Here is a 12,152-nt window from a genome sequence, read left to right as displayed (position 1 = left end):
TTCTTTACAACTAACTAGAGATGTATATATGTCTTGATTTTTACCATGGATGATGATTCCCTGTATGGGTGAGGGATATTCTTTCTTTCCGTTTTCGATGATGTCGAACTTTGCCGAGCTCCTCGGCGGCTTGCCAGGCTGATGATCCCGGCGAGTAATTGTGCTTGACTCTTCCATGCCTGCTGTGCTTATTGTCCTTGTGAACATGGTGGAGAATGTAATTGTAATCACTTCCACTCTCTCCTTTTCTGAGATTGTGCCTGTTATGGCGGTGATGTTTCTTTCCGTGGCGATGATGTTCCTTCGGGTGCGCTTCGATTTGTCGGTAATGCTTCCATCTGTCTCTGCTTTTCTCAGACTTCCATATGTGATCCTCCCACCAGTCATAAATAGGATCAAAGAGTCCTCTTTGATGCAGAAGCCAGAGGAGGACAACAACTGCAATTCACAAAGAAAGAAACAAACATTTATTGTATGTATGGTTTGAAATGAAGGTATTGAGTGAATCATAAAAATCATGGTAAACAAGTGCCAAACCTGTTGGAAAGATTGCTAAAAACAGGCCAAACATCAGAAGCCAAGTCAGACAGATGTATTGTATGTGGCAGCTGATGTCGAAAAATCCGGAGCATTTTCTTCTGCTCGCCACAAGAATAAGAGTGTAAAAAGCCCGAATGTCGATATCATTCAAATCATTCTAGTTAATGTTGGGGGTGTGGTAAAGACAGTACCTACAGCTCTCTCCAGTGATGAAGTCGGCCATACCGAACCAAAGTTTGTTCCACGTCTCCTCAATGTAGTCGAAGAAGCCATTTGCACCGGTCTTTGGAGGTGGGGAAGATATCTGTATAATGGACTTAGAAAGTGTGAATTGATAGCACATTCTGGTTAAATTTTCTTAGTCACTACTTCTGATTCGATCAAATGTTTGCAGATAACATAATTTCACCAAAACATAAATTATTTTGTCCCTCGAAACGAATAACAATCAGCTTTCATTTCCCTTGTTTTTCAGGAGGAAAGAACTCATTCAAACCTTCTTTTACTATGATGATCATTTCGATTCCATAGAAGGAAAGAAGAAAGGGTTGTATAAAATGGCAGACAGACCTGGGATTCATTATCAAGAACAGTGGCTGTAGTTGTGAATTCACACTCTGCTCTGTCAACTTCATTAAACTCAGCATCTTTCAGTATGGCTGCAATTAGATATATTGAAAAAGAGACTATATTCAATGTAATGTTAATTCAGTTAATATTTGGAAATTTAAATCAGAAAGTAATATCTTAAGTAAATCTAGATTATGAATTACTCAAAACCACCCGATTATATTTTTATACCTGAACATGCATATTTTGCAGCTTGATCTGATGTAGGGTATAGTTTGAACGATCGATTGACTACCTCGTCTGGCTTCATTATGTAAAATTGTTCCTACAAAATAGGAAACAACAAGATAAACAAACCCTGTAAATTTTCCATATTTGCTCTAAATACATTTCAAGAACATATAACTAATTACCTCCATTTGGTTGACACCCAATGAGCAATCAAACTGCAAGAGAAAGATAGGCATCCTATAAATATAGTTTCAAGCATAGGAAATGCATCATTGCGTTGAAGATATACGTTCTGGATGTTTTAATTATAGATTGAAACTATCAAACTACAACACCTTAGATTGTCAGTTAAAAGTGACATTTGGTTAAAATGGATCACAAAGGAATACTGGATGTAGTAAAATTATATCATGCATGTTTACAAGAGATTTCCATAGTTTTTCAGAGATTGATCTTACAGTAAGGCTATATGATGCTTCGACTTCACCAACGTTCTTGGTTGTAACTGTTGCAGTCCCAAATTGAGTTAGAGCTTCAAAAGTTGGCACAGTGATGCCTAAAATTTTCCCATCACTCCTGCAGAAGTTTTAAAAGAATCATCATATAAAGCTTCATAGAAAATTGATATCAAAGTTGGAAGTTAAGAGAAAAATGCCTTAGAATGGAATTTATGAAGGATGAAACGTAGTAGCCCCAAAACTCAAATATGACTGATTATTAGTTAATCTATTTTCTCGACCTTAAAACAGGAAATTGTTTATCCGAAAAAAACCATGCAAATAGAATGAAGTAATAGTAGTGCAACAAGAAGTGGCCACAAAAACCTTGAATGTGATCTTTTACTGTGTAATTCATCATTAGCAGAAGCAGACTATTAGGGGGAAAAAATCAAACAAAGAGAATAGTATTTGACTCCATAAACATAATAAAACAAATCTATAGAACATAAGAGAATATTCTGTTGCTCAAAATGTTCAGATCAACCTTTGAAAAACGTATTCTATGTCATCAGCACTCAGTTCCACCATAAGGTTGGTATTCAGCACTTCTGTGATCCCAATAGAGAATGCATGACTTCCTGCATTCTGCATGCTATAAAGTCATTAGCATTCAATATGGCCATACTGAGTGTCCTAACTAACTCTATTCTAGTTTTTCGTTACGATATCCTAATTTACTTAAATCAACAAGACATAACTGGATGTTGATTTATCCTTTCAAACCTTCCTTGGACGCAATACAGTGGAACCTGATTCCTACTAATCCGATTCTGATCTGCCTGAAATATGGAAAAAAGAAAGTAGTGTCATTAATGTTGGGTTACACATTGGAAACTTTGCTGACATTGGAAGCTACACATACTTATCCTGTGAGCAGTATGTAGCAGAAATAGGTGTAAAGGAGAGACAAACATTCAAGTGTTATGGTAAGCTTTCACGGAAGGCCATGAGAAGTCAGAACAAAAGAATTTATTTTTTTTCCCTAATTTCATGGTAAATACACCACACCAATTCTACAGCAAAGAAATGCCATGCCTTGATAAACTAGAGCAAAGAAAAGGCTAGAAGATATAGCATTGAAAAGCAAGCATACTAGACTTTCCTGAGTGGATTCTGTATAAGAGAGAAGGCTTATTAATAAAGATGCAAACACCGTTTAAAAGAAAGAAGTGCAGTTGATCTAGTAACCTCCCAAAAATTCCACAACTGATTGTGCAAGCAACTCCAATATGGTCCAGCACAAAAGTTTGGCTGTGCATTAAAGGCCTTGTAACCAACTCCAATTTTGTCACATTGAAGACCATCTAGTGTAAACCTGACTCTCTCAAGAAGCATCCACTTGGAAAAGTTGTTTCCCAGAATTTGAGGTTGGCCTGCACCACCCTTCACAGAGAAGAAATTGAGTAATTATTTTGATGGAGTCTTTAAGCATATTAAAGTAAAATTATTGACATAAACCTCTTAGAACCATTAGAAGATATAGCTGAGTGGAAGTTTCAAGAAATATGGCCTTTTGCTTTTAATTAAGAAACAGGCATATACCTACAGCACTAATGAAACATACCTCTCTAGGAATAACAAGGTAGAAGTTATCGAACGAAGGAATGTTGATATATCCAACATAATCTCCGATTAGATTTACCCTCAAAAATTTATCTTCAGATACTGCGACCCTGTTTTGTGGACCTACAACCACTTCCTGCCAAATATTTCATGGGCTAAGCGTTCAGATTGAGGCAAAACCATCCAATCTAAACTTCATAAAGAATTGACCGCTAAAAGATAAATAATAAAGCACCAGATGCATGATATATTTATGCTTCACTAGGATTATTATACTTATGGAAGGCAACAAGATGTAAGCTTTCACCAGTGCAGTCATGATAATCAATCAATAAATAGGTCAGTTACATTTCAAGGAATTGTGCCACAAATAAAATACCGATGTCTTTGATCCTGTCTTTATCTCAATTCGGATGCTAAATCCAATCGATCGCTGTCCAATGCTAAACACATGAAACCTGGATCAATATATTTAAGTAGTGAAAAGGGGGAATAAAATACTGTTCGTAAAATAAATAAAAAATAAAGAAAGAACATAACTACTTAGCAAGCACATAAGCAAGAATCAAGCTGAATCTATGAACACGAGCCTAGAGTGATTGGTTTGTAATAAATAGATTTATAAAAGTACTCATAAAATCATAGAATAGTTTTTATAAGTAAAGGGCAGGCATCTCTACCCTCTTTTGAATAGAGTAAGCAAGACATATTTCATTTATGTGTGTCCTCTAACCACAGCTAAGAAATAAATTTTACAACTCCAAGGTTAGCATACATCAACTGGAAAACAAAAAAAAAACATAGGATTACAGTTAGGAAAAGGATCACAAACCATTCATCTGTAAAGCGAAGACAGTGTGCCGTATTTGCCTTTCCTTTCGTCAACTTGTCAACTACATGACAAGATTTCTAAAGTTAGATGTATTATGTTGTCATTCAGGAGCATAGCACAGGTATTATGCGGTACTTCTTGTACACTTACAAAAGTTTCCACATGATGATGGGACCCTACGCTGGTTTCCACAAGGACAGCAAGTTGGCTGTGCACAGAATAGAAAAGAAAAACATCAAAAGTATACACAGGTATTAATGGATTCAAAAAATAGCATCCATGTATCCTGTTCAAAAAAACCAGTGTTACATCATAAGGGCTGCATTATTGTTTATCCGATTCAAAAACACCGTATGTTTGCTTTATAAATCGATCAACGGCTTCGACCCATGATGCACTTTAGTTTCATCTTTAAAATATCTTATTATAGAATGTTTGATTATAGTAGCTAGTATCTTTATGATGTAGCATTCATATATAAATAGAGCACTCTTTTATCACTTTGAATGGAAGGCACAATGTTCTGTATTTCTGACATCATCTTTCAGATAAAAACTGCTCCAAAACCTTCATCCAATAGAGCTGCTTACTACAATCATTCGAATACCTTTCTCTCACAAGTTTAGGAAAAAAAGCTGCAATGATCTTACTTATAATAAGTATGTGTAGCAAGCCATCTAGGTTCATGTAAAAATTAAATTTGGCAGTCATTCGTTGGTCTTTACATGGGAATCTAAACTTTATCTTTAGGATCATCAATTAATGTAGAAGCAACTGAAGGTGAAAACACAAACAAACACATTATCATAGAAAAACTATCATGGTGCATAAAATTGAGAACTTTCCAATTATTACCCGTGTATCTTCGATAATGTTGCCATTCTCATCCCGCAACCTGAATAACATGTTAAGCAAAAAGTGGCAAGCAGAAAGGTAAACAGTTAGTTTTGAGTTCAAAGAAGGAATCAGAAAAGCATAAACTTTCCATATGAAGAAGAAAAATAACATAAACACTTGGATTTTGATTCATCAGTGAAAATGCACGTCAGAAAGGTCACTCACCTCTCACACATCGTAACAATACGCCCTCCAGCATCAGTCCTGCATTTTCGTGTCCGAACATAAAGTTCTTGGGGTTTGTAAGCGACATCCTACAAGAGAAATGGATAGATTAATCCCCTGTTGAAACTAATTTGTATAGTGATTTATGAACTACTTTTTAAGAGCCAATATAACAACTTAGAAAGCCTCCTATATTTGAACAGATCAAGTGAAGCTTAAGATGTTTGTTTGCTCTAATTTTGGATCAGTAATCACAATCTAAATTAATCGCCATGTGAAATAAGTAACTATTTGAGTGTTTTATGCATTCATCTGGCAAAAGACAACTTCAATTTGTAAAAATTTCAACAAACACTCTTTTACGCAAAAGAATCAAAACAAAGTACAACAATAGGTCATCAACGAAAATAAGGATCCAAAAGAGAAAGACGATTCACAACATACACGTATGTACGTCAGTTCATACAGAGCGTAGACAGAGGATTTATTGATAGCTATCACCGGAGGGCTTCGAAGCGTCTGCATTTGATTGGTTGAATTTTCCTCCGCTTCCACAATCTCCGCAACCATTGACGCCTCTCTCCCACTCTACAAAATTCCAGAAATATCTCGACAGAAGAAACAAAAATTGCATCCAATACATAAACACAACCACTTACTGATTCACTGGGAACAGCCAGATTAAGAACAATCTTGGAAGTGCAGTTAAGCTCATCGGAGACCTTTTCGCACTTCTTCAGTTGGGATTTGGCCAGTATTTGGGTTCCGGTGACGCTGTGGGAGAGTAGAAACAATGCAATGGCGATCCTCACGAGGATTTTCATGGCGAAGACGAATTGAATTCTGGGAATTGTCGGTTTGATTTTGCGGACGAGTATAAATGGAAACCGTTTTGGCGGGGGAGTAACTGCTTTTCATTAACGTTCGAGGATGGGATAGTATTTGCAAATGAATCCCTAGTGTGTTTCCTGTTTAGGATTTTGATATTTAGGAATATAATAATACTACATTTATTATTTTTACATTATTTATACAATTTTGATATAAAAAATATATTTTTAAATCATTTCACCGAATAAATATAAATAATATTTTATTATTTGAAATTTGCATTTAAAAGAAACTTTCTCTATCCATTTTATAAAAAAAATTATTTGAAATTTTGTAAAAAATTAACTAAGTAGTAATATTTTATTGGTTGGTCGAAATTTTTTTTGATATTTTTGTTCTTTAGTCTTATATAAATTAATTATATATATAATAATATATTTGTAATTTAAGTAAAAATTAAAAATATTTTGAAATTACTGTATAATTATTTTAAAAAATATGAAAAACTACTTTGATATAAATTGGAACGGAAGGAGTATATTCTTTTATCTCACATTCGATCAAATATTATTTTAATTAAATTCAAACCAATTTTTCTTTTAATTTATAAATAAAAAATCCACCCACTGATACTCTAATCTATTTTATTATAAATATCCTATTAAATTATCATTTAAATTAAAATTAAAAAAATTTAAAACAAAAATCCCGACCCATGTTAGCTTTCAAAAGATGGCCCGGCCCGATAAATTTCAAGATCAGTTTGACCAAATCGGGCTAACTTGACTCGACGACAACGATAGCACGTGGAGCTAATTTTTCTAACATGCGCCACCTGTGCCTGTTTCTGTCTCTGCTCTGTACTTCAGGAATTCTTCCTTCTACTTTTATCTGCTGATACGTCTTTTCCACTCAGAACTACATCCATGCTTTTGGGAGTACCTGGGACCTCAACACCCGAAAGCTATAAGCTAGGGATACCGATACAGCGTAGCGTCAAAGGCAGGCAGCACTGTAGGTCTTGTTTGGCTGCAATTTTTCTGTTTTTGTGAAACACTGATGTGATTTGCCTCCCAGTCTCTCACCAAATACTGTTTTTTTTAATGCGAATTAATTATTACAAAAATTTAAATTTGAAATAAAAATAAAAATAAACGGATCGAAAATTGAATCTTAGCCATTAAATTTTCATATGAAACCATTTATTATAAGCGCGGACCAATATATTAACATGACAAATAATAATAATAATAATAACAATAATAATAATAATAATAATAACAATAATAATAATAATTTTGTTTTGTAGAATTAATTCGGCCGCGTGTCCACAAATTCAAAGTATAACATGGGTTTGTTAATTTTAATATTTTTCACGTAAAATAATTGTAATATATTTCTTTAGTCAATTTTCTCAAAATTTTATTATTTAGATTCTGTATTTTCTAAAAAAAAAAATACATTTTTTTCTCACAAAAAATCACATCAAATATTATTTTCATACCAAACTCAAACCAATTTTTTTTCAAACTCATCAAAAGAAACACACCCAATATTTGGTATTATATAGCATAAAAAAAGATATATTGAATTAATATTTTTAAAAAATAAAATATTGAATAATAAAATAATAAATCAAATGCAAAGTGAACACACTATTTTATTAAATAAAATATCAAAATAAAAATGCATGTGTTTTTTTTGGTGTTTTTCTATGTATGTTTTGTATATATCCTTTATCTTTTAAAATATCATTTTAATTAACTGTTTTTATTTTAAATACATAAAAATATATACAAAATGAAAAAAAATAAAATAAAATAGTGCAAGTAAGCGAAAAAAAAAAAAAGAAATTAGTCACAAATTTGCCGACCACGTCAACGTTTTTAGGTCATAAAATTCGAGTAAAGTTATTTCAATTTGATACATATATATATATATATTGAAATTAAAAAAAAAAAATTATTAATGTTACCTTTTTAGTAATAGTTGATCAATTCTTGGATTTCAATTTGTCAATTCGAACGTAACCAAAATATATAATAATGAAAATATTAATGTCAATAATAATAATAATAATAATGTAACAATAATAAATGAGTGTAACAAATCACACCCTCTTTAATAAAAAGAAGTGTTCAAGTAAACAGTGCAACAAAATAATAATGCAATGAATTTAATTGGTTTGTGCTATTTACTGATTCGTCCATTATTTCTTATTGATTTCCCTTCAAAATATCATAAATAAATTAATAAATAAATAAAAGATATAAATGAGATAAAATATCCCTATTCAGTTTATAACTTTCTTCTTATCAAATTTAATAAATAGTTTCTCAAATCATATATAAAATCATAAAAAATATCCAATAAAATAAAATATGTAAGTAACATAATACCGAGCTGAATTTACCTATCAATGAATATTTTTGACATTTTTTTTTTAAAAATAAGAAAATTAAATTTTAAAACAAAACTTAAAAATTATTACAACGATATAACGAAATTTAAATCTGTCCCACTTAAAATTATTGTTTTTATATTTTTAATTAAAGTAATAATATACAAACCTATTTTATTTATTATTTACTTTTAATATTAAAATATTATTATTATTTTTTATTTTCGTATTATCAAAATATAATTAAAAAAATAGTGACTTTAAATAAATAAATAGATGAGGTCCATACTACGCTTCCCACTCTTCCCACCATTTATATAGAAATGCTCCTTCCTTCTTCTTCCTCTTCTCTCTCTCTCTTCTGAGTTTGAGAAATGGGCAAAGCTTCGAAATGGTTGAGGGCCCTATTCGGCGGGAAGAAGCCGGGCCGGGACTCCGACTCCAAGAAGAAATGGAGATTCTCCAAGTCCCGAAAGGACGACGGCAACCGCTACGAACCGCCGCACCAGACCATTATTCACGGCGGCGAAAATGGTGCCGCGGCGGTAAGAAACACCGGAAGAGTTTATTCCGGCGGCTATTCCACGGCGTACGTTAGCCCGCGAAGAGGAGGCGCACGTTACGGGCGCAGGGAAGTCCGGGCAGCCGTTACCATTCAATCCCATTTCCGCGCTTATTTGGTAATCAAAGAAATTTGTTATCCCATTCTTCTCAATATATATATATATATATATATATTTTCCTGCTGAGTGAAACGACGCCGTCGGGTGTCTCATTGCATGGTTATTTGTAGAAATCTTTTGGGCACAGTAAATTCGATTACAATATATTTTTAGATACTCTATTTATTAGCAATATACTCCATATATTTAAATATAAAATTAAATTTTTTATTATTTTCAAAATGGTTCATAAATGGGCATTTGACGTTTAGTCGACGATGTGGGACTCAGACAGACCCGGTCGGATTCCGACACTGTCAGCTTCCATTGTTGACAATTTTGCTTATACATTTGTGTATTTATCTTATATTTTTTCCATAAAATATTTATAATAATATTCATTTTAAGTGTAACATTTATGTTTTGCGTCATTCTTTCGTTGCATGTAATATTACAAATGAATTTCTATTAGTAAGTATTTTTCAATTTTTCTTAATTTATACTACTTTTGTTTATAATAATTAATATTCAAATATCAACACGCTAGATACTTATATTTAAATATCAACACGTACAAAAGTAAATGAGATACTTATAGTCGGACGAAGTCGGACGAAAGTAGTATTATTTTTAAATAAATAAAAATTAAATGTGGGTTTTTACTCTTTAAGAACTTTACCTTCCAATGAAGTTGAAAGAATGGGTGCAATTTTCAACTACTATTTGTGTCCTACTTTTTAAGTGATGATTTATTTGCTATTCTTGCAAGACATTTCTATTTGTATTCTGTAATAAATTTTCAATCTTGGCTGGTGGGATTGTCCTTTCGATTTGTAAAACTAGAGTGGTTCCAAGAAAGTTACATTCCAACTGAAAGTAAGTTTTAAAAAGTTGCACTTTTTTGATTTTTTTGGGTACCCTTTCAATATCGAATTGCTTTTTCGATTTTCTATTTTGGACAAAAGATCGAAGCATTTGATAAGTTCGTTTCTTGATTAATCGTCACTTGTACAATACCTTAATAATACGATCGATAGAAATGGAAATGTATTCATAAATTACAATGCGAATTTAGTCGAAACGAAATACACGATTTCGGTTGTAAGATGTATTCTTAATCGAACAATGCTGTGTTCTAAGTTTAGCTTTTATGATGTTTTTGAAATATGCGTAGTCGAGACGAGCTCTAAGGGCATTGAGAGCATTGGTGAAGCTTCAAGCACTCGTACGCGGCAACAACGAGAGGAAAAAAATGGCGAATCATATGAGACGGATGCAAGCTCTTGTTCACGCCCAAGCGCGCGCTCGTGCCTTACGGGTTCTTAAGTCCGAATTGCATCAATCGAGCGCAAAGTTGTCGCACTTTGCGTATGATGTAAGGCGCTTTTTTTTTTTTTTTTTCTCGTTGCGTTGAGTCTTTTCGATAGTAATAATACGGAAGAATTTGATTATATAGGGTCCAGCTACACCTCAAAGGATCGAACAAATGAAGGCGCGAAGCATTAGAAACGGACAACATATGACGTACAAGGTTTATCGAAGCACCCTTCTGCCTCCAACATTGTGGCTCTCTGAGTATATAGATACTTTAGAACTTTTGATACTATTCATTTTTTATATTATATTAAAAATTAAATTTACATTCAAAATATCACATTAATACCTATTTATATTACATCATATAACTATTCAAATTCAAAAATTTTACTATTTAAATTCCAATTTAAAATTCAAATCCCCAGACAAACACACCCCAAATATATTTTTCTGTTATACTAAATCTTTTCTATTCTTCAAAATTTTTGAAAACTTAAAAAATCTGTGTCTAAACGGAACCACTTGTATGTTTCGTGATTGATGCTTACTCGATGCCGATGAATGTAGAGAAGTCCTTCGAAATCGAGCGGCAATGTCCTCGACGAAGCGGGGAAGATGCATTTCGCTCGTGGCGATGACGGGAGACATGACAAGATTCTCGAAGTCGACACGTGGCGACCGGTCGCGGGGCGTCGACACATATTTCACTCGGCGAACCTAAGCCTTAGCTCTGACCAATATTGCCAAAGCTTCTCGACTTCCAAAGAAACGCTATCCGGCGAAGTCCATTCTTTCGGCGCGCATAAACACGACCCCGTCGAGCCCGCTTTCTACACTCCCGACAGCAGCCCGCAAGTCTACTACGGAACTTCACGCCGAGCCGCGGCCACACCTAATAAAACTAATAGTTTCAAATCGGGGCCGAGCGGTGGCGGCGGATACTCCGACCATCCGAACTACATGGCGTACACCGAGTCGTCGAAGGCTAAGTCGCGATCTCTTAGTGCCCCGAAGCAAAGGCCGGCTTCGCACTACGAGCACGTGTACGCGCCGAAGGCTTCGTCGGCGTTGCATGCCAACTTCGTCGGAAAAGTTTACCCGGGATCGGGGCGACTCGACCGGCTCGGGATGCCGGTAGTCGAGGATGCTGCCCGGTTCAGTGGCTCTTGGTACCGGTTCTAGTAATGAACCCGGTTCTTGCTTGAAGTTGTGTATGACTGTGCTTGTCTTCATTTTGTATTGAATATAAACGTTAACCGGAGTGATCATATATATATATACTCATATATTCTGTTTTAATAATAATAATAATAATAATAATAATAATTCCGTAAAAAATGTTTTGAAGTCGTGAGTTCAAACCATTATTATTGACCATTATTATTCACGCGAGTGCATGCTGAATTTTAAAATTTAGCACCGTATTAACAGTACATCGCAGACAACAAATTTTATTACTACATATATATAACATACTTTATGTATTCATATAATACAGTATTGACAGTACATCGTAGATAACAAATTTTATTACTACATATAACATACTTTATATATTAATATAATACAAATACAACACATAAATTAACAACACATGTTATAATTTTATATAATACAAATAATAGTTTATTTCAGTACACCAA

The 12,152-nt window shown here is 33.7% G+C and overlaps 2 protein-coding genes across 2 annotated transcripts; one reads left to right on the top strand and one right to left on the bottom strand.

The window, feature by feature from the left end:
• Window positions 1-3: 3 nt before the first annotated feature.
• LOC127243561 (protein HAPLESS 2) lies at window positions 4-6,122 on the bottom strand. The gene is made up of 18 exons (XM_051263647.1): window positions 5,958-6,122; window positions 5,743-5,886; window positions 5,299-5,387; window positions 5,092-5,131; window positions 4,387-4,444; window positions 4,237-4,297; window positions 3,784-3,862; window positions 3,406-3,540; window positions 3,030-3,224; window positions 2,540-2,620; window positions 2,326-2,426; window positions 1,800-1,917; window positions 1,524-1,556; window positions 1,342-1,435; window positions 1,111-1,199; window positions 732-844; window positions 538-638; window positions 4-438 (listed from the first exon to the last, which is right to left on the bottom strand). The coding sequence occupies exons 1-18, from the start codon at window positions 6,120-6,122 to the stop codon at window positions 41-43; spliced, it is 2,094 nt and encodes a 697-aa protein (XP_051119604.1). The 3' UTR covers window positions 4-40.
• A 2,702-nt stretch (window positions 6,123-8,824) lies between these two features.
• Window positions 8,825-11,795, top strand: LOC127243455 (protein IQ-DOMAIN 22-like). The gene is made up of 4 exons (XM_051263478.1): window positions 8,825-9,210; window positions 10,367-10,567; window positions 10,649-10,723; window positions 11,077-11,795. The coding sequence occupies exons 1-4, from the start codon at window positions 8,905-8,907 to the stop codon at window positions 11,689-11,691; spliced, it is 1,197 nt and encodes a 398-aa protein (XP_051119435.1). The 5' UTR covers window positions 8,825-8,904; the 3' UTR covers window positions 11,692-11,795.
• The last annotated feature ends 357 nt before the right edge of the window (window positions 11,796-12,152 follow it).

This window comes from Andrographis paniculata, unplaced genomic scaffold (genome assembly GCF_009805555.1).
Source record: "Andrographis paniculata isolate CXL003 unplaced genomic scaffold, ASM980555v1 Contig95END, whole genome shotgun sequence".
Classification (NCBI taxonomy): domain Eukaryota; kingdom Viridiplantae; phylum Streptophyta; class Magnoliopsida; order Lamiales; family Acanthaceae; genus Andrographis; species Andrographis paniculata.
The sequence above is the reverse complement of the archived record's forward strand: the minus strand, read 5'-3'. Positions and strand labels throughout refer to the sequence as shown.